Here is a 20,736-nt window from a genome sequence, read left to right on the forward strand (position 1 = left end):
GAACCTACAAACAGAACGTATCACCACTGACTTAATCAAATCCTCAAGGAGAGTGTGGCCTTCTTTGTGTCCTCCTTCCTGTGGCATTTTAGCCAGAACCTGGTTTCACTGGTCTCTGGCTTATACAGTCATTATAACCACCATCTGGCACAGAATATGCCAAGCCTAGTAAAGTTCTGAGAGATAAATAACAGGCTTGAAGCTGTCTGGGTCAAGGGATGGATGTCATTTTGCAGTCACATACACATACTAAAGTTAAGTCAGATTTCAAAATGTGCTCTGAGGAACTCGGGTTCCTTGGAACTAGCTTATCAAGGCTCTACAACAAGTAGATCGGTGATGGTGGACAAAATTCTCTTGTCCACCATTACTGTTCCCTTCAGCATGTGCAGACACATGGTCAGCAATTGTATATGGCACCTTCTCAGTTCATGTGGGGCAATACCAAGGCCTAAGAATTCTGGCCAGCACCTGACCTGAACAATCACTCAACCCAGCAGAATCCTTTATCATAAGCAATGGATTCTTCAGGTGTCATGCACAGCTTCCTTAACAGAAAGGTAGAAAGTCTGAAAATCATCAGTGTAGGGTGGTACCTTGGTTCTCAAACTTAATCTGTTCTGGGAGTACGTTTGACTCCCGAAACCATTCAATAACCAAGGTGCAGCTTCCGATTGGCTGCAGGAGCTTCCTGCATTCAAGCGGAAGCCACATCTGACATTCAGCTTCCAAAAAACGTTCACTAACCGGAACACTTACTTCCAGCTTTGCGGTGTTTGGGAGCTGATTTGTTTGGGAGCCAAGTCATTCGAGAACCAAGCATCCCTTTCTTCAGATACCAGAAAACTCCAATTTTCTCTCCGGGCCATATTGAAGAAGCTTGTAACGACCAAAAAAACCTGTATCCTAAGAATTGCAGACTATGCCATTCTGCCACTCTGAGCCTTAAAATCTGCATTAGAGTCTTGTTTTTTGTCCCATTGTGAATTATATCTGACTGGAATCAGGGAGAGAGCTTCCTAAGTGGTGTACCACAGCTATAGAATATGCTCCCTGGGAAAGTCCATCAGGTTACTTTCTTTCTCTTTTCAGATGGTGTTTGAAGACATCTTTATTTCAGAAGGTATCTGATGACCATGTCTGCTATTTTTATTGGGGGGTTGTTTTTTTGCTAGCTTTTAATGCGGCCGTTTAGTTTGTTTTTCTATTGCATTTCATTGATTTTTTTTTAAAGTAAGGTGTTCTAAAAATCATTTGAAAAGTGCATAACTTTTTTTAAAAAAAACAGCAGAAAAGATTTATCCCTAATAATTCAAAAAGATATGCTCTCAACTGGAGGTCAGCAGTTTCCAAGTTTAGTCAATGCCCATAGCTGCACCCCCAAAACACTGACTTATGAGAATAAGGGTACGATCAGCCCTACAAGACTCCGCAGAGTACAAAAGGACAGCGTAGCCATTTAGCTGCCCCCCAAAAATTCAGATGATGGGGCTAATGATAGGATGCTTTCACTTTCTGAAAATAGATAAACTGAATGGGGAAGAAGGCAATCGCTCACAAACATATTAAAAGAGTGCTTCTCAAACCTGATTTTTTTGCAGTGGCTGCCTAGGTGGTCACTGCACACTCAGCAGTTCCAAATAAGTCTGCAAAAAATAAAAAAACTAGCTTACACCAACAACAAAAAGTGTTAAGAGCTTCTCTGCCCACATACCTATATTAACCAGTTGTGGCACATCATACCCTGCAAATGGGGTGAGGTGGGAAGGAACTACTGTCTTCCAGTTTATCCAAGGTCCCTTGCCTGATTGCCTATGGTGAGTAAAATATAGCCTCTAGGCCCGAAGTTTTCAATCTTTTTGAGTCCACAGCTCCCTTGACCAACTACATTCTTTCTGCGGCACCCCTGTGGGGCTCAGGAGCCCACTTATGTCACCCCTTGCCTGCAGAGCTGGCAGCCTCGCACGCTTTTTCAAACACCCTCCCTTGTGGAGTGTTCCCTCGGCCTCCTCCCCTCCTCTCCTTGAGAGTCCTCTGGGCAGCCGCTGCTGCCACCCCTGGTCTCTGAGCTACCCCCATCCCAAAGAGAGGTACCTCCTCACAGCACCCCACAGAGGCTTGGGCAAAGGATTCCCCCAGCCTTAGTGGCCCAACAGAAACTGGCCAAAGGTGAACATGAGGCCAACACTTTAGCATGGGAGGCAGCAGTGGAAGCAGCAGAGCTGCTGCAACAAACAACAACTGTGCAAGCCTTTGGGAGGCAGAGACTCAAGAGGGCATTAGAGGAGGGAGGGAAGGAAAGAGGGACAGAGGCCAGTGTTGCCTACAGCACCCCTGACCATCATTCAAGGCACCCCAGGGTGCCACGGCACACTGGTTGAAAACCACTGCTTTAGGCAATCATAGAAGTGGCTGTTTACAAGCACAGTACATGAAAAGCTAGTGTGTGATATACCTGGCAGAGAGATAAAAAAATGTTATCCTACCCAGGGCTATCAACTCAGCTTCTTTCCACAGCATTAAAATTCATTCAGACACCATAACACCCCAAAACATCAGGATTTAATTGACCTGATTATGCATGTTAGACAGATAACATCTGAAGAATCTGAACATGTTTACCGGGCTTTAACAGCTGCATAATAATAAGAATTTACTGTATCATAGGCTGAAGCTGACTTCCTGCATGCTGTATTAACATAGATGCATTCATTGGCCTGTTGGAGCTGTGATCCACAAAGCAGTTACTTGAATATACATGCATTTATATCCTCATCCTAACTAAATATATTACAAGCCGCATCAGTATTACTGATACCAAGTAACACTTTTAGGACTGGGGTATTAAAATGCATAATGGAACTAATTCAGCTTATCAGTGCTCAACTGGTTTGTGTAGTAGGCTGTGTCAGCTTGCTAAGGATCTCTAATAATAGAAGATATGAATTGGAGCTGTTTGATGATGATGATGATGATGATGATGATGATGATGATGATGATGATGATGCAAAAAGCAAGGGATCATATTGGTTTCTGTTGGTGATGGAAAGAAGAAAAGGGAGTAGACAGCCCCAAGGGTAGGATCTGAGTCTCAAACTCCATTGATTGTAGCATGTCTAGGCTACAATCTGAGCAAAGCATGTCTCCAAGTCAAAGACTAGACCCAACACAGTGAGCAAGTAAAGAAATTGATTTGTTCACCCTATATAGTGTAATTGGAGGAAAAGGGGAAACCACTTGTGTCTTCTATCCATGAACCCAAAGCTAGGCACCAGGATCTCATGTCAAGAAGAGGAACAGAACTGGAATCCTACATCAAAATCAAATAATTACCAGATGAAGCTCAAGGAGCTGCTATTGATCTGCCCATTTTCAAGGCAGCTCAATTTCCTGCAGTATCTTGTTGATGCTACTAGCAGTGGCAGCTATTTGGCAGAGAAAAATCAAAGGGTCAGGAGCCACACTTTCTGATGTGAATTAAGACACCAAAATTAGATTAGGTGCCTGTATGCATTGGACCTGTCCCAGCTCCAGTTACATTGCCATAAGTGGGAATTGTGCCTGTCCTCTTGTGACCAGGCATGGGTGTGCAATGAAAGCACATCCACATGTAGACAGCGACAACAGCCAAATATGTGCTGACATTACGTTACCCATATCTCATCCTGAAGGATCAGAGAGAGAGAGATTTATAAAAACCAGACACACACAGGATTCATGTCCACACTAGTGAGATAAACTGCACAGAGCCTCTTACTAGCATCTGAAAGATGATGCCTGTGGACGATTTTAAAGCAAAAAATGCAAGGCCAAGTTTAGAGCAGCTGGATGCAGCTCCTTAATCTGAAAGTGGGCTCTTGCTTGAGCGTTTGAATATAGCATCTTTGATAAATGGAAGGCAGCATTAATGCATCACCACTCAAGGGACCTAGTTCTGCCAAGAAAACAGAGCGCTCTCTCCATCCCTGTTATGTCATGCATTCGCTGCCCCTTAAGAAGAGGAAACACCAATTTCCCTCCTTGCTCTGACAAACCCGAAGTGCTGGCAGCCCATCCAGCAAACATCATGAAACACACACTGTATCCGGCGTTTCTTTTTAATGTTACTGGCTACACAAAGCAGGCCTCACTCACAGGGACTGAGAAGTGCTTGATGGGGGTTACTCCCAGGTAAGTGTGCACAGGGTTTTTAAAGCATGCTTCTTCTTCTTCTTCTTTGCCTCTTCCTTTACTTTATTTCTCCTCACTTCTTGTGTGTTACAGATGCCTCTCTCCAGCACAGCCTTGCAAAGGGAATGACAGCTTGCCCACCCTTATCTTGGAGCAAGCTAATGGGCATCCTTTATGGCCATTCTTTGCTGGCATTGGCTGCCGAGATCCCCCCTCCTTTCCTCCCATTCAGCTTGCTTCCCAGAGTTGGATCCCCAACACTGATGGGATGTCAAAACCTATTGAGGGAGATAGACATGCCTTTGGTGGGGGGGGGCATAGTACCTGGAGGCACAGCATTGCCTCTCAGTACACCCCCCCCACACACACAAAAGGCCCATACACCCTTGGGCCATAAGAGCTGCTCAGCACAGGCACACAACCGCTTTAGCAGGCAGACTGCATGTCCAGCAGCAACACACGCACCGAGGCACGTTCAGCCCAGGCTCTGCCAGCCCAGGCAGGCTCAGTAGCATTCCCGGCACGCCACAGCAGGATGTCCATCCGAGGCAGAAAGGGAGGCGGTGTCAGGAGAGGGGCTGCAAAGCAAGCTACCCAGAGCTGCTGCCTCTCTTTCATCCCTCCACCCCCCCCCACTTTTTCCCCCCTGCAAGGAGCCTGAAGCTGGAGATTCTTTGTCATTGCCCTGGTTCTCGCCAGCATCCTCCATGAAGCCCCGGCGCTGCGTGCCGCACCTGTCCAAGGCTGCCCGGCTGCCTGGGCGCGCGGCGCAACCAGGCTGTCGCTCTCGGAGGAGCCGGAGAAGCGGAACAAGAGAGAGACACTCACCGTGCAATGGCTCCGGGCGGCTCGCCTTCGGGTGGGCAGATTCCAAGCCATGGCGATGACCTGCTGCTGCTCGCTCCAAGCCAGGACCCTCGTCTCCTCCTCCTCCTCCTCCTCTCTTCTCCTCCTGCCCGGCTGGAGCAGAAGCCTTCCTTCGGATGGATCCCTCACTCGTCCTCCTCTCCCGCTAGCCGCTCCTCACCATCTCTCTCCCCGCGGCCACCATTCATCACCAGGGCTCGCCAAGAGCGAGCAGAAGATGGAAGAGCGAGGAGGAGATGCTGCCGCCGCTGCCGCCGAATCCGGCATCCTTCCCCAGGAGCCCGAGCTGGGCATGCTCCATGCGCTCTCCGGGGGGATTTAAACGTCACGTGACGCTCGAGCTGTCATTTAGCGCAAGGAGTAAATAGTACCCGAGCGGGGGTTAACCCTTCCCTAGCCGGCAGGGAAAGGTGCTGCGTCAGCGGGGCGCACGCGACCCCCACCTACTCACCCCCGATCGTGCGCGCGCGCGCGCGCACACACACACACACACAGAGAGAGAGAGAGAGAGAGAGATGGGTCTGGGTGGGAGGGGGCTCTGGGACGGGTACGGCGGGGGACTGGCGCATTGTTAGAGCCCTGGGGCTTGGGCGATGCAGAGGACCCCTTTGCGCACCCAAAAGTCCAGACATCTTTTGGAAATGTGAGGTTAGCAATAGCAAGCAAATGCAGGCTCCGTGATCTTTTTCTCCCCATTGTTTTCCAATCCCACCCTACCAAAACGAGGGACTCGAACCACGGACCACCGAGGGAGATCACTGTAGCAATGCAGCTGCAGTCCCTGGGCACACGCTATACATTAAAAGCGCGCGCATACACACCCCAGAAATAGAATACTGGGAACTGTAGTTTGTGAAGGGTGCTGGGAACTACAGCTCTGTGGGGGGTAAACTACAGTGCCCAGGGCTGGGGTGGGGGTGCTTTAAATTATACTGCGTACGTACACAGCCACAGTCTTTCTTCTTCTGTGCTCACACGCACCACCGATGCTCACCCTCTTTTCATTCACTCTCAGAAACTAAGGCATTCCCTCTCTCTTCTCCTTCATATCTGGAGGTATTGCTGCTTCTTTCCTCCCTTCAAGTCAGTGTCCAGCCATAGCAGAGAGACAGAGACTCAGAATTAGATTCACGGGTCCCGGGCAAAGGCTCCTCCAAGGAGCAGGTCGCGTTAGCCGGCTCTTCCAGTGGCAGGTGCTGCTGCGTCGTTTAGGGAGGGAGGCGGATTCAGCCATCTTTTCACTGCGCTCCTTACAGGAGACCCAGTTTGGGGGTGGGTAGTCTTCGTAAAGGAATTGCCCTCCTGTAGCTTTCCTTCACGACTGTCCCTGAAGGTTTTCCGCAAAGGGCTGTAGCACCATACAGTCCTCTTTCACTGATATGCGCGCGCACACACTGAATGAATGAATGAATGAGGCAGCTAAGAGTTGCATGCTCAATCCCCAAGTTGCAATCAAGGTATTCAGTCCAGAGAAACTAACCTCTGATCCCAGGAAAAGATAATGGGAGAACAGACAGTGCTGTATTACTGAGAGAAACCTGCTCCCAGCTCCGGAAATGGGCTGTGATGAACAAGGGGCATTGAGGGCACTTCGCAGCACAGGCTTCTGCCTGGTTACTCAGAAGTAACTCCTGCTCTATTCAATGGGACTTACTCTCTCAGGTAGGTATAATAATAATAATAATAAATAATAATAATAATAATAATAATAATAATTTATTATTTATACCCCGCCCATCTGGCCGGGTTCCCCCAGCCACTCTGGGCGGCTTCCAAAAAAACAGAAATTCTAAAATACAGAAATCCATCAAACATTAAAAGCTTCCCTAAACAGGGCTGCCTTGAGATGCCTTCTAAAGGTCTGGTAATTGTTCTCTTTGACCTCTAGTGGGAGGGCATTCCACAGGGTGGGTGCCACTACCGAGAAGGCCCTCTGCCTGGTTCCCTGTAACTTGGCTTCTCGTAATGAGGGAACCGCCAGAAGGCCCTCGGAGCTGGACCTCAGTGTCCGGGCAGAACGATGGGGGTGGAGACGCTCCTTCAGGTATACCGGACCGAGGCCGTTTAGGGCTTTAAAGGTCAACACCAACACTTTGAATTGTGCTCGGAAACGTACTGGGAGCCAATGTAGGTCTTTTAGGTAATGTAGGTAAAGATACACAGTGTATTAAACTATTTACTTCCTGAGTCTCAAATCCCCCAAGGGCACCACTATTACCAGCAGCTGTGAGGGTTTTTGTGGCACATGGTACCTATGTATTGTACACCCATGGGGCAAATCGCAGTTGGAGAAGAGGGTACCCAGAATGGTCCCACCTCCCTTACCTTTTGTGCCTCTTCTTTTAGCTACGGTACTTTCATTACAAGGCTACAAAGGGTGGCTGCATCATAGGGCTAAAATTCAGGTCAAGAGTAGGACTTGCAGATTGCATTAAGGGCCATCTCCCCCACCCCAGTCAATAACAACCACTGGGGAGTACTTTAATAGGAAATATGGCATGCAGGAATGATTAAAAGCCACCAGCTCCAATAACAGCATAGTCTTGTCCAAATCAGCTATGAACACACTCACCCCAACTGTTAAAAAGCAAACCATGAGAAATCTTGTTCACGGGTCTCCCATGTCAAGTCTAGTTTAATTCTCACAGTTCTCTGGCAACCCCCACCCCACGCTGGCACTCCTCAGAGAGAAGGTTGCACAATAGGATACGATACTGTGCCAATATTTGGGACTCCCAATTGCTTCATTATAGCAAGGGGTTTAGGTAACTGTGTGAATTTAGCAAGATTCTGTGTTTTCCTCACAACTTTATATTTCCGCAACGGAAGACCAGGGACTCTTCCAGCATGCAGGATTTAAGGTTGCAATCCTACCAGTATTCACCACTTATCTGGAAGTAAGCCCCATTGAACTCAGCTGACCTGATTAGATCTGCATAGGCTTGCACCAGACGCCCATTTGTAATGTGAATGCAAAACCTAACATTCAGTTGCCGCTTCAGGAGGTATTTTGGTGAAATTTGAGCCTGCCCCCCTCACTGGACAGTCCCTTTAAGCAGGAAAAGGCAGGGCTTGGGTGTTCTGTACACCCAAGAGATAAATATCCACCCTTTTGGAGTGGTGAGCCCTATACTGACTAGCTAGCATGTCAATTTCATTTTAAAAACATTTTCCTATGCTTTATATCCCACATAAACACTCACACATCAAGTATGGCCTTGGAGACCAGGGTTCAAATGTCAAGGGCTGGAAAACAGTTAAGCCTCTTTGAAAAGCCTCTAAAGAAAAGCTGTTATTTATTTATTTATCTATATCTATATCATCTATAGACACACACACTTTGCTGCCTGAGACAAATGACAAGATAGAGCCCTGCCCTGTCCCTCCAAACATGCACATACAGAAGACAACTGGGTTTTTCCACAGCAGTGGAGGGACAGCTTTCTCTGCTGTACTGGAAGGCAGCAGGCTGGCCAAATAAACACAGGGCAGGTTGTAGGCACACCCAGGTATGTCCTGGAACACTTTATGGATGCTGCCCACCCCACTCCACCCCCAGCATCTGCTGCCTGAGGCAACCACCTGATTCTGCCCAGTACTTTTTTCTGGGGGTACTCAAGGGTACACAGTACCAGCACCTCTTTCTAGAAGAAAAGCACTGGTTAAAAGTGTGGCACTCACTGTAACAATTTCATAGTGAGTACCAGCACCCTTTTTCTAGAAGAAAAGTACTGACTCTGCCTAATATTGCAAGGCTGGCTGCCCAGCCTTGATATGCAGCTCCTCTGTGGGTAAATTTGGTCTCAGACCAAATGTTTTCCAATAGGCATTACTGAAACATTAAGGGCCTTTTCCTTAATGGTTTTGGGGTTTATTTGCTTGTTTGTCAGATGTATTCTGCAGCATGTCATTGATAAATTAGTAGTGGACCATCCACACAGCATGCCACGCTGTTAGTTGTTTTGGCATCATTTGGCATTATTGCTACCCAGAGGGCAAGAAAAGCAAGACAAAAATTAATCCAGAACATTTCCAATATAAAAAGTTTAAAGGATTTGAGCAGGATGTTATAGAGCAGGCATCCCCAAACTTCGGCCCTCCATATGTTTTGTACTACAATTCCCATCATCCCTGACCACTGTTCCTGTTAGCTAGGGATCATGGGAGTTGTAGGCCAAAACATCTGGAGGGCCGCAGTTTGGGGATGCCTGTTATAGAGCATGCACCAACTACAAATGGAGTATGTCTGCCCTGAAACCTTTGCAGGCATAAACAGCATTGACAACAGGATTGTGTATAACTGCCCTGATACCATTATGAGCACAAATCATGAGGAATGTCCAAAGATGTCTGGAGGGGCTATGAGAAGACCTGCAGTTCCAATTACAGAGAGAGATCCTTCAGAATGGGGCATCTGTCTGTGGCTGGCATCTAGCTGCTCTTTCTGAATGGTCAGAGCTGGCGCCACAGATGGTACAGGGTTGGGAGGGGTCACAGGAAGGAAAAATAACCACTCTTGAGCCTCTAATCCCCTCAAAGCTTTAAGGGATGATGGGAGTGGATTGGCTTTCACTGGAGGCTTTGTTCCATTGCGCCCCATATTGCCAAGCCACTCCCACACCGCAGATAGGATGCAGCCAGGAATTAACTATCTCTCTGCCCACTTGGCTCTTAAACACAGCCAAAGAAAGCTTCGGCCAGCCATGCTTGAGAGGAGGAGGAGGAGGAGGAGGAGGGAGAGAAACAGGCCTTGTTTTGCAGGCTGCCAAAGGAGTCTTTAAAAAAAAAAAAGCAGCAAAGCTTTTCACTTAAAAAATCACAACAGTCCCATTAAACACAATGGGCATCACTTAGTGCAAACTTCTTTACTCCAAAACAATCCAAACTGTGGCCCAGTTCATGGATTACATCACGCTAAACCATTGCTCAGCACAAATACACAAATCTGTTGCTCCCCGAGACAAATGACAAGGTAGCATCCTGTCCTGGGTTTTACTCACAGTAAAAATCATAGCAGTGCTTTGCTCATCCCCTGATCCTGCTGCCACTGCAGTTTCCAAAGTTAGACCCCAGTTTGACTTAGTACTGTTTTACTTCTGGCAAACCATGAGCTGTGGTTTGCTCCTGGTTATTTGCTTGAGGTTTGTCTGCAGGAGACAACCCATGATTCTGGGTTCAGATATAATGCTAAGCCTAACCATGGTTTAGCTCCAGGCAGCCACAGAAGCAAGGAAAGGAGCAAAGCAGCATGATTTTTATTTTGAGTATCCACATGCCTCTGTATTCAAACTTAGCCATGGTTTGGCTTTGACTTATGTGTGAACAGTTTTAGCAGCTGTGTTGGTTTGTCCCTTGTGAGGGTGGGGAAGGAACACAGAGGAAAAGAGAGATTTCTTCTCTGTAATTTTGAGTTGTCCTTGTGTATCATCTCACCAAATAGTGAAGGGAACATTACTATATACATCAAGTGAAGGTAAATAACAGTTTTTGATCACATTGGTTAGAGCTGTTGAATGGGCTCCAGTATGGGGTTAGGTTCTAAATCCAAGTAATTTATTTTGTGTTTAAGAAACTTTGGTTATGATAAATCAGGGTCTTGGATCCAGACTGAGCTGCAATCCTACATATACATTTACCTGGGAGCAAGTCTCATTTAACTCAATGGGACTTGTTTCTAAGTAGACATCGATAGCAGGGCCTCCATACCTGTTTTCTAGAGTAGTAGTAGCAACATAGTACATGTTAGTGATTGTGAGTGCAAAACTAAGGAAGAGTCACTATCAATATATTCTGATACCCAGTGTGGTTCGAGTATTGACTGGTGGAAGACCAGGGTTCAAATCCCCACTCAGCCATGAAGCTCACTGGGGGACCTTGGGCAAGTCACTACCTCCCAGCCTATCTTACCTCACAGGGTTGTTGTGCTAATGAAAACAGGAAGGAACCATGTATGCATGCCACTTTGAGCTCTTTAAAGGAAAAGTGGCATATAAGTGCAATAAAGGATAAACTGAGAATCCCGAGTCATTTAATCTGGCATAAACAGAAAGACCTTAGACTTACTCAAGAAAAGAGCAGCACACAGTATACAGATTCTGCACAATAAACACCATTGCAAAAGTTGGTCGCTGAACACCTTCCGCTCTAGACAAGTGACAGAAAGTCAATGACCCAACCATTCTTTTTGTATAAATCATGAGCTTTGGCACCACCTTGTGGAAAATTACTTCACATGTAGAGAGATCAAGAACATGAAGACACTACTCTGGAATGCAAACAAATGTATTTTATACTACTGCTCTGGAAACTGAACAAGGTCTTTTATGAGCTCTACTGAAGAATACATGAACTCCCTGACATGAAGCCAGCTGGCTCCAGGGAGGAATGTAGCAGCCAAAATAGGTTCCAGAAGGGAAGGCCATGGAGAATGCAGGCCGGACAAGATGCTAAAATGTATTTATCTTAATTCATACAGTGTATTTCTACACAAAGCACCCAACGTGGTTAACCACAATAAAAATATGTTAACAAGCCTTCCTATAACAGATAAGCCAGGAGTAGACAGTGGGATGTCCTCCAGTCACTGTGTACTACCACTCCCATCATCCTTGGACAATAGTCATGGTGGCTGGGACTGATGGGAATTGTAGTCCAAAACTTCTGGAGGGCACCATCCTGGCTCCCCTTGCAATAAGAAAAGAGAGGAGATGAACCCCATCAGTGCTAAAACACCAAACAGCACTGGATGAAGTATGACCATCATCTTGACTTATCCTAAAAATTAGCAACTAACTTACTTGATAAAAAAGATAGCTCCATTTGACATGGTGTCCATCTCCCAGCCTTTGGGCATCTCTGAAAAAAAAAGACAAAGCAGGCATCAGACACTCATTAGAAGTGGGGAACTCTTTGTTTTATAGAGTGGGCAGGGAGGTCCCCCATTTTAGTCACTATAGGGGTGACATTATTAAGGAGGAAGACCTACCATATATATCTCTGGCCGGCAGCATAGCAGTTCTACACACTGAGGGGCAAACTAAATGTTCTGCAAGAGATCCAGAGTTGGATCGCCTGACTTATTTTAATTTTTCAAAAAGCAATTGATTTGGATCAGGTAGGTTTACCATATTTGAACAGAGGACTCTTTCAAATAGAGGCCTGCCCTTGGTAAAAATAAGACACCTGACAACCGTGCCTTGGAAAAATCTACACAGGGTGGGATATAATGAGTCACCATAGAACAGCACCAGCTGTTGTTGGGGGTGCACTTTTTTTGTTACTATTTCACTTCAAGTGTACTAGAATTTGTTAATATTTTAAAAATATTGTTGCTCTCCTCCACCCCGAACACATACTAAAATCCCCCCATTGGAATCTGAAATGGTTTCCTGACTGGACCCAAAACTCAAATGTAGACTGCCTGTCTTCAGGGCAGAGTGTTAGTTCAGAAGAGTCTTCTGTAGAATAAAATTTGCAAAGGGTAGTATGGCTATGTTTTTTCCCCACCCCCAACTTTCACAGTTTATATTCGAAAGGACAGCCACAGGTGAACCCTGGGGAGGGAGGGAGTGGGATCCTCGATGAAAGAGGCCTTCCTGTCTGACAACTCTTCTGCTTCCCAATTACAAACCTGATTTTCAGCTGTGTGGAATGTTGCATCTCAGGAAATTTCACCTGAAACCGACCCATCTTTGTACTCTCCTCTCCCAAATCACGTGCTGGCATTTGACTTTCAAAATGGTACACCAGAGTACAGTGGTACCTCGGGTTAAGAACTTAATTCGTTCCGGAGGTCCGTTCTTAACCTGAAACTGTTCTTAACCTGAGGTACCACTTTAGCTAATGGGGCCTCCCACTGCTGCCACACAATTTCTGTTCTCATCCTGAAGTAAAGTTCTTAACCCGAGGTACTATTTCTGGGTTAGCGGAGTCTGTAACCTGAAGCATCTGTAACCTGAGGTACCACCTGATTGACCTCCAGCTGCAAAAGCTGAGGCTGCTAAACAGACCCTTGGGCTGGGGTACTGTTTAGAGCAGGCATCCCCAAACTTTGGCCCTCCACATATTTTGGACTACAATTCCCATCTTCCCCGACCACTGGTCCTGTTAGCTAAGGATCATGGGAGTTGTAGGCCAAAACATCTGGAGGGTCGCAGTTTGGGGATGCCTGGTTTAGAGTTTTGTTGGCGGAGGGTTGATGCTGTTATTGATATTACTTTTTTGTGCATCTATCTGCTAAGTGTACATAGCATTGTGCCATAAATGGTGGTTTCTCAAATGGGTATTGGGTTGTTGTTTTTATTTTGATTATATATTTTGTGGTTTTGCTGTTAACAGGCAGGCCCCACTGGATTCCTCCAACCATATTGGAATGCTTGAATCTTCCTTTCTCTGATATGGCTTGTAAAACTGATGGAAAGCTCAATTCGTTTTTTTACATCCATGCCAGCAGCTTCTACGCTCCTCTCAGTCCACGTACAGCCAAGCAATATTTTTATTTGCAGCCAGCTTCACCTTACAGCACTCCACTCCCATAAGCTGAACCCAATACACTCTAGTATCTGTGTCTGTCTGATTCTGGATATTGCATGAGACTTTTAAAACGTTTGTCACTGAAGGGGATTTCAAAGGTCATGGAAACACTTGTGGATGGAATGTGCATTTTAACCATACTATCTGTCTTTCCTCAATACATTCAGCACTAATCAACAAAGTTAATCTTTCTCAACAAAACTTTTAAAACTGGAAAAATCATGGCATCGCTACAGATAAAGTCCCTCTCCTGTGTCATCAGCCTACTGCTTGCAGATTCTCCTCAACCGAAGTAGAGTCTTTTGCACCTGAATAATGGACATCTTTTCTATGAGGGTGCTATGTACTTATGTCCTGATGCACCACACACAAAATAAAGTACATGTGTTATCATTGCATAAGCAAGTTGCATTTATTGAACCAATGTTCATCAGTTTAGCCTTGGATTCCTAATATTTTCCAGCACCTCTCCGAAAGAAACATCAGAAACATCAGATACTATTCTAAGACAAATAGTGTTGGCCAAAAGATGTTCTGTCAGTGAGAAGAAGGGAGGATAATTATCAACAAAAGAAGACAACTATTGCATTGGAAGTAATAGCATCTCCTTACCTGACCAAGTAAAATGGCCACTCTGGACGGGACAACCACTGCCTGGGTGTGTCCAGCAAGTAGATTTTGTTTCATCACTGCAAAGGGCAAAACAATCACACTTAGAAAGTTTAAGGATTATCACCATATTCAAGGAACATCCACAACCCAAGGGCCAAGAGTAATCCAGATTGTTACACTTTGGTATACAGGAGAGCATTTATAGTAGGGTAGACTTAAGACTGACTTTGCACTGGCTACTAGAAGGAGAAATACAGCTGTATAGCTTAATAAAATGTGCTACCGGTACGTGTGGGCTCCCTGACTTTAAACTCTGACACCTTTGCCAAAAATTAAGCCATAGACTGGCAGTCTGCTGTGTGCCAGGGGGGGAGGAGAACATCACCCAAGTCACCTTGAAATGCCTGAAGGGCAAGGGAAAATGTATCCCGTATACAAAGAGTGAACTCATTATGGAAGTGTGGAACCTTACATAGCAAAAATGGCATAATCTACACACAAGAGGGAACCTACCACAGGGAGAGTAATGGGGGTTGAGCCTGCTTAACGGGCACAGGATGCTGATTTGACTGATGAAGAAAAGATGAAAAAATGGTGTGATGGCAGAATGGAATATCCTGGAAAAGAACCGAACAGACCACTCCATACTGCAACATTTTGGTGAAGTTTCCACTTGCAATTGCAATATTTAATTTAGATACAGTGAGAGATTTTACTTTCTTGGGCTCCTTGATCACTGCAGATGGTGACAGCAGTCACGAAATTAAAAGACGCCTGCTTCTTGGAAGAAAAGCAATGACAAACCTGGACAGCATCTTAAAAAGCAGAGACATCACCTTGCCGACAAAGGTCCGTATAGTTAAAGCTATGGTTTTCCCAGTAGTGATGTATGGAAGTGAGAGCTGGACCATAAAGAAGGCTGATCGCCGAAGAATTGATGCTTTTGAATTGTGGTGCTGGAGGAGACTCTTGAGAGTCCCATGGACTGCAAGACGATCAAACCTATCCATTCTTAAGGAAATCAGCCCTGAGTGCTCACTAGAAGGACAGATCGTGAAGCTGAGGCTCCAATACTTTGGCCACCTCATGAGAAGAGAAGAATCCTTGGAAAAGACCCTGATGTTGGGAAAGATTGAGGGCACTAGGAGAAGGGGACGACAGAGGACGAGATGGTTGGACAGTGTTCTCGAAGCTACGAACATGAGTTTGACCAAACTGCGGGAGGCAGTGCAAGACAGGAGTGCCTGGCGTGCTATGGTCCATGGGGTCTCGAAGAGTCGGACACGACTAAACGACTAAACAACAACAACAGCTTTAGAATGTTTAATTTTTTACAGATTCTATATTCTCAGGAATCCTGACAACAAGCTTGCAAAGTAGGTCAGCTTTGTCATCCCTGTGTTGCAGACATCAGGGCAGAAGCTGAGAAAAAGTTGCTTGCCCAACGCCACCTAGTGATCTTGTGACAGAAACCAGATTTGAACTGGGGACTTCCTGGTTCACAGCTTAGTTCATGGGACGCTGTCTGGGCGACGAGAAACAGCAGCCTGAGAAGCCTACAGCAGCAGGTAAGGAACATTTCACAAGCTAGACTAAGGGCATTTTTAAATTTTCTTTTAGTATGAAATGCCAATGAACATCAGTGATGCAGACGCAGTGTGCAAAACAGGAAAGAGCCAGCAGGTTCTCCCCAATGAAAGTTTTGTATTCAGATCATATAAACAGAAATTCAAAATGCAGTTTAGAGTTGTAATCCCAAAAGACATTTACAATCACATGCTTAGAATTGACGGAACTTGCTTCCAAGTGATTGTGCTAAGGCATAGCTGCCAAGTTATCCCTTTTTTACAGGGATTTTCCCTTATGCTGAATAGGCTTCCTCGCGAGAAAAGGGAAAACTTGGCAGCTATGTGCTAAGTATCAGGCTGCAAGTATTCATGTTTCTTTTTGATAATGTTATTGTTCTCTCTTTTTTGCAAACTTTTTGAGGTTTTCTACCAACGAGTGGTGTATACGTTTTATGAAATGAAACTAAATAAATAAAGTGCCATTTGCCAAAGTGGCCTACGACCCCTTGCTCTGTGCAGTGATTTAAAACCCAATCCTGCCCTTCTCTTGTGCGAACTGTTAGCATTCTTTCGGATTGTCTCTCCACAAACACACATGCCATTCCCACAGAAGAGTTGGCCCAGAAGTCTAAGCACCGGCAGCTGGCTACAAACAGGGACTCCTCCAACCATCCACAGCTGCAGGAAAACCACAAACAACAACAGAGCAAGAACTGAACGTACTTGATAAAGAAGATTCTCCCGTCTCTGCAAACTCCGTAAGTCCACCTGCCAGGCAGGTCGAGCCAGTCAATGTCCTCGGTGGCCATAAAGCCCTTTCCACTCACTGCAAAATCCACCAAGAACAGGGAAGAAAAAGAGCCAAAATTGCTCCCCTCTTTACCCCTGCACCCCTGCTTTCAGCAGGAAAGAACAGTGGCTGGGGTGCCTAGTCAAGAGAGCACAGATACCCAGCCCACCTGAGCCAGTCCCACCAGGATGCAAGCTGCCCAGCCCTTCCACAGAAACTCTTGTTTTGCTGCAAATAGCCCAGGAGGGAAGAAAAACACAGCGGCTGGTTAACCCTTCCAAGACCTGCTTGTTGATCTTCCACCAAAAACCTGGAGCACCACAGGGTCCCCTCCAGCAGCAGCAAGGGCAGACATGCTAAAACTGCCTGACTGTTTGAGAAGGCAGTTTCTTTCCTCCACTGCCTACTCAATCTAATTACCACAAATTAACTCTGAGTGAGGAGTGAGGGAGTTCTGCCGGGCTGCAAACTGAGCCCGTGTCTGTGGTTCTTGCCTTCAAAAGCGGGAGGCATCTTCTGTCTCACCGTAGTCATCAATTAGAGCTTATTCACCAGGAAAGGTGGGGTTTGAGAACTTCCCCTCCATGGAGGGAGGGAGGGAGGAGGAAGAGGTCATAAATGCCTGCTTATCACCAGTGGCATGTCTTCCAAGCTCTTTTACCACAACCAGGAAGGGAGAATGACAGCCTCACTAGTGCACTTAATCCAGGAGGAGAAGACACCTGAGCACTAGTGGAGCAAGGCATAACCATGTGGCAAGGCTGCTTTGCTGAAGCATCATCACAGATCACAGGTATCTGCTCCCCTGTTTAGACTGGCACAAACCAGTTTGCCCAGAGCTACTGGAATATGGCCCAGCTGTTGTTGGGTGTGGGGGAAGATGTCCAGTAAACACACAGCATGGTGGTGTTTGTTTTTGTTTCAAAATGATGCTTAATTGTAAGATTATAGCTCTTTTAATAGACAGCCATGTGGTTAAGGTCACACCCACACCATCCACTTAAAGCATGTGGCCTTCCCCCACACAGGAATATTGGAAACTGTAGTTTACTCCTCACACAGCTATAAGTTCCAGCACTCTTAGCAAAACCGTATTTTCCAGGATTCTTTAGGGCAGGGGTTCCCAACAAAATTTTCTCGAGGACCCCTCATCGAGCCGCTATTATGACAAGGACCCCCATTAATTCCTAATCCTAAATCTAATTCCTAATTTCTAATCTAATTTTTCCAGTAAGCTTAACACTGATCTTGGAAGGGTTAGGTTCAAGGGACGCCGACGATTTAGGTTCAATGGACACTGACAAGATCGGTTCGAGAGTCACTGACTTACTTGCTTGAACATCAAATGCATTATCTTCCTCTTCATCTGTAGGCCTTTGTCGTTTTAACGAACCTGTCACAGTGGCCGGAGTGGGCTACTTCAGAGTAACGACTCTACACAGCTCGGACACAACTTCCTGCTTCCCCACTGGAATCGGAACTCTCCCTGCTTTCCCCTGCGCTCGGGGATGGGCTTGAACTCAGGAGGGGAGGGACTTCCCTCACAGAACCACTTTTTAACCAATGGTCCATTTTTAACTATGCGAACTGTAGCTTCCGCGAAAAACAACGCTTTGTTTACAAACACTACTGTTTTGCAAAGAGGCAGCGCGCACCCGGGAGGAGGGAGGGGAATGGAGAAGACAGGGTACCTGTGCACACTAGTGAGTGCAGGATATCTGTGTGAGTGGTGAAGTCAGGCCGCGTCCAGATTGTGTGTTTATTGGGCATTCATCCTGATATGTTTGCACAACGTTTGCAGGGAAGTTTAGCAATAACAGCTTTTTATCGAGCTTTCCTTCTGACTCGCTTCCAGGGAAGTCATACCACATTACACCGCACAAGTGTCTTCCCACATTTTCCATACCTTTTTGCTGTCTCTCTTCTTATCACCAAAAACCCAGTTTGGGGGAGAAAGCAGGTTTGTTGCACAAGATTGATAGAATCCCATTTGTAGAAGAGTCGAACACAACTAAACAACAACAGCAGTGTGGAAGCACCCTCAGCTCACCTGAACACATAATTTTAAAAATGCATTTAGAAATCTGTGCTAAATTACGTTTGCAATTAAGTACCATTACAGATTACCACAGAACCTTAAACATTTTTAAAGCATGTTTTACCAGTTACCAGAATTCAGAAAAGAACACTTCCCCACCCCCACCCCGCGCGCCATGGTTTCTTTCCATTTAAAAGCTGTGCAATGGACAGAGCAGACTAGCAAGGGGCATTTTCCCCCAGTATGGAGGTGTAGCAATGGGGGAAGAACATCAATAGTTCAATTTCTGCCTGTACTGCTACTGTTGCAAGGCTTCTAGAAGAAAAAATGAGTTACTCTAGATCAAGGGTTGTCAACCTGGTCCCTACTGCCCACTAGTGGGCATTTCAGGATTCTAGGTGGGCGGGAGGGGGGTTCTACGGCACAAGCTGAATCCCCCTTCCATTGAGCACTGGTGGGCGGTAAGGAAATGTTACCATCAAGGAAGCTGCATCCGTGGGCGGTAGGTATAAAAAGGTTGACTACCCCTTTTCTAGATGCTTATGCCCAATGGCTATGAGCAGTAGTGCTTAGAGTTGGAGAGGGAGCACTGCTTAAGACCCATCCTCCTGACATCAACATTGCTGCTGTTAAATCCCCCGACAGCATACAAATCAATCTGGCTAAGCTGATTCAAAAATACACACTCACACCTCGCTCACGCACAAAAACAATTCTCACTACAGCCAACCAAAGACAACCAACCACACCCTAAGCCACACCCAACCTCTCTCACCACCAAGGAAATACAACAAGTGAATAGTAAGAGAACCCACACAAGTAACACTGACACAACCCCTCACACACTAAGTACTGTAGAATAATAGAAGCATAACCACCCCACCCCACTCCCCACTCCCTTCTTCTTCTTCTTCTTCTTCTTCTTCTTCTTCTTCTTCTTCTTCTTCTTCTTCTTCTTCTTCTTCTTCTTCTTCTTCTTCTTCTTCCAATTCATAAACCAAGAACATTGGTTTATGACCACTAATTGACCACTGACCAATAATAATGAAACATATGTTGTAGATATTTTCCACATTTATTATGCTATTTTATGACATGAGAAAATTTGGTATACTTATTTGTATAACATTATTCTTGCTTATAAAACCCAGTAAAACAAAACAAAACAAAACATTGATGCTGTTTATTGTTTATTGGGGCGGCGGGGGGTGGGCACACCGGCAGAAGCACTGGAGTGTCTCTACCAGTACCTCTACAACTGTGACCTCACCCTGCCCTGCCCCTGCAAGATCCAGCTAAGGAGCAGTTAACACACCAGCAACAACACCCCATCATTTTGGATGCTTCTGGCCAGAAATATGTATCAAACATCAGTTGCCCCATTTCCCAGTGGAACTAAAGATACCACTTGGGTACCAAATCTTGGACACCACTCTTTTGCATGAGTCCATTAACGGATGGTTTACAAATTCCCACATTCAAAACTGTACACAGTTTCATAGAATTGAGGATAATAAAGAAAGCTGATGAGTCATGATGACATATAACCCAAACTATGAACCAGTCCTGCCAACATCTGTCTACATACAATGTTACTGATGTAGTATAATGGACATGACTAAGCCCTCTGGCAAGCTCCATAGGAACTGCCCTAAGTGCCCACATGTATTTAGTGCATTAACAAGGCTTAGCTTTTACCAGTGGAGCTTTAAGTTCCACCCCCGTCCAATGGGAACTCAAATGTCCAGTTGCTACAGGTTCTGAGTGATCGTCATGATTAATGGATGAACACATACTAGCTCTATTATTTTTTTAAGTATCATATTTTGAAACAGGATATTAGGTCCATGGATTCCTTTAGCTGGGTAGCTCAGTTGGTAAAACACGAGACTCTTAATCTCAGGGTCCTGGGTTCGAACCCCATATTGGGCAAAAGATTCCTGCATCACAGGGGGTTGGACTAGATGACCCTTGTGGTCCCTTCCAGTTCTACTATTATATACTAACCCTTCCCCCTCTTTAGCACATCCTTAATTTTAATCAGAGGGGAAACATGTCCCTTCCTGTATGAGTGGTAGACTTTAAATTTCAGAACTTCCCAATATCCCTCTAACCCTGAGCATACACTGTCACTTTTGGATGGGTTTGTTTAAAATTGG

At 45.7% G+C, this 20,736-nt stretch overlaps 1 protein-coding gene across 14 annotated transcripts in view; it reads right to left on the reverse strand.

Annotated features, from left to right (window-relative positions):
- PLEKHA6 (pleckstrin homology domain containing A6) overlaps positions 1-16,716 on the reverse strand; it is a 189,631-nt gene extending 172,915 nt beyond the window's left edge. For 3 of the 14 annotated variants that reach the window (XM_035122771.3, XM_088673368.1, XM_088673371.1), the window contains exons 1-3: positions 16,473-16,697; positions 14,182-14,258; positions 11,835-11,892 (exon numbers count right to left, since the gene is read on the reverse strand). In XM_035122771.3, the coding sequence (XP_034978662.3) occupies positions 11,835-11,892; positions 14,182-14,258; positions 16,473-16,558 (221 nt within the window). In that variant the 5' untranslated portion in view covers positions 16,559-16,697. Of the gene's footprint in view, positions 1-4,998; positions 5,022-11,834; positions 11,893-14,181; positions 14,259-16,472 lie in introns of those variants that run through there. The other 11 variants (XM_088673370.1, XM_035122765.3, XM_088673386.1 and 8 more) reach the window with 10 other exon arrangements.
- Positions 16,717-20,736: the final 4,020 nt, after the last annotated feature.

Source organism: Zootoca vivipara, chromosome 7 (assembly GCF_965207765.1).
Source record: "Zootoca vivipara chromosome 7, rZooViv2.hap1.1, whole genome shotgun sequence".
In the NCBI taxonomy this organism is placed as follows: Eukaryota; Metazoa; Chordata; class Lepidosauria; order Squamata; family Lacertidae; genus Zootoca; species Zootoca vivipara.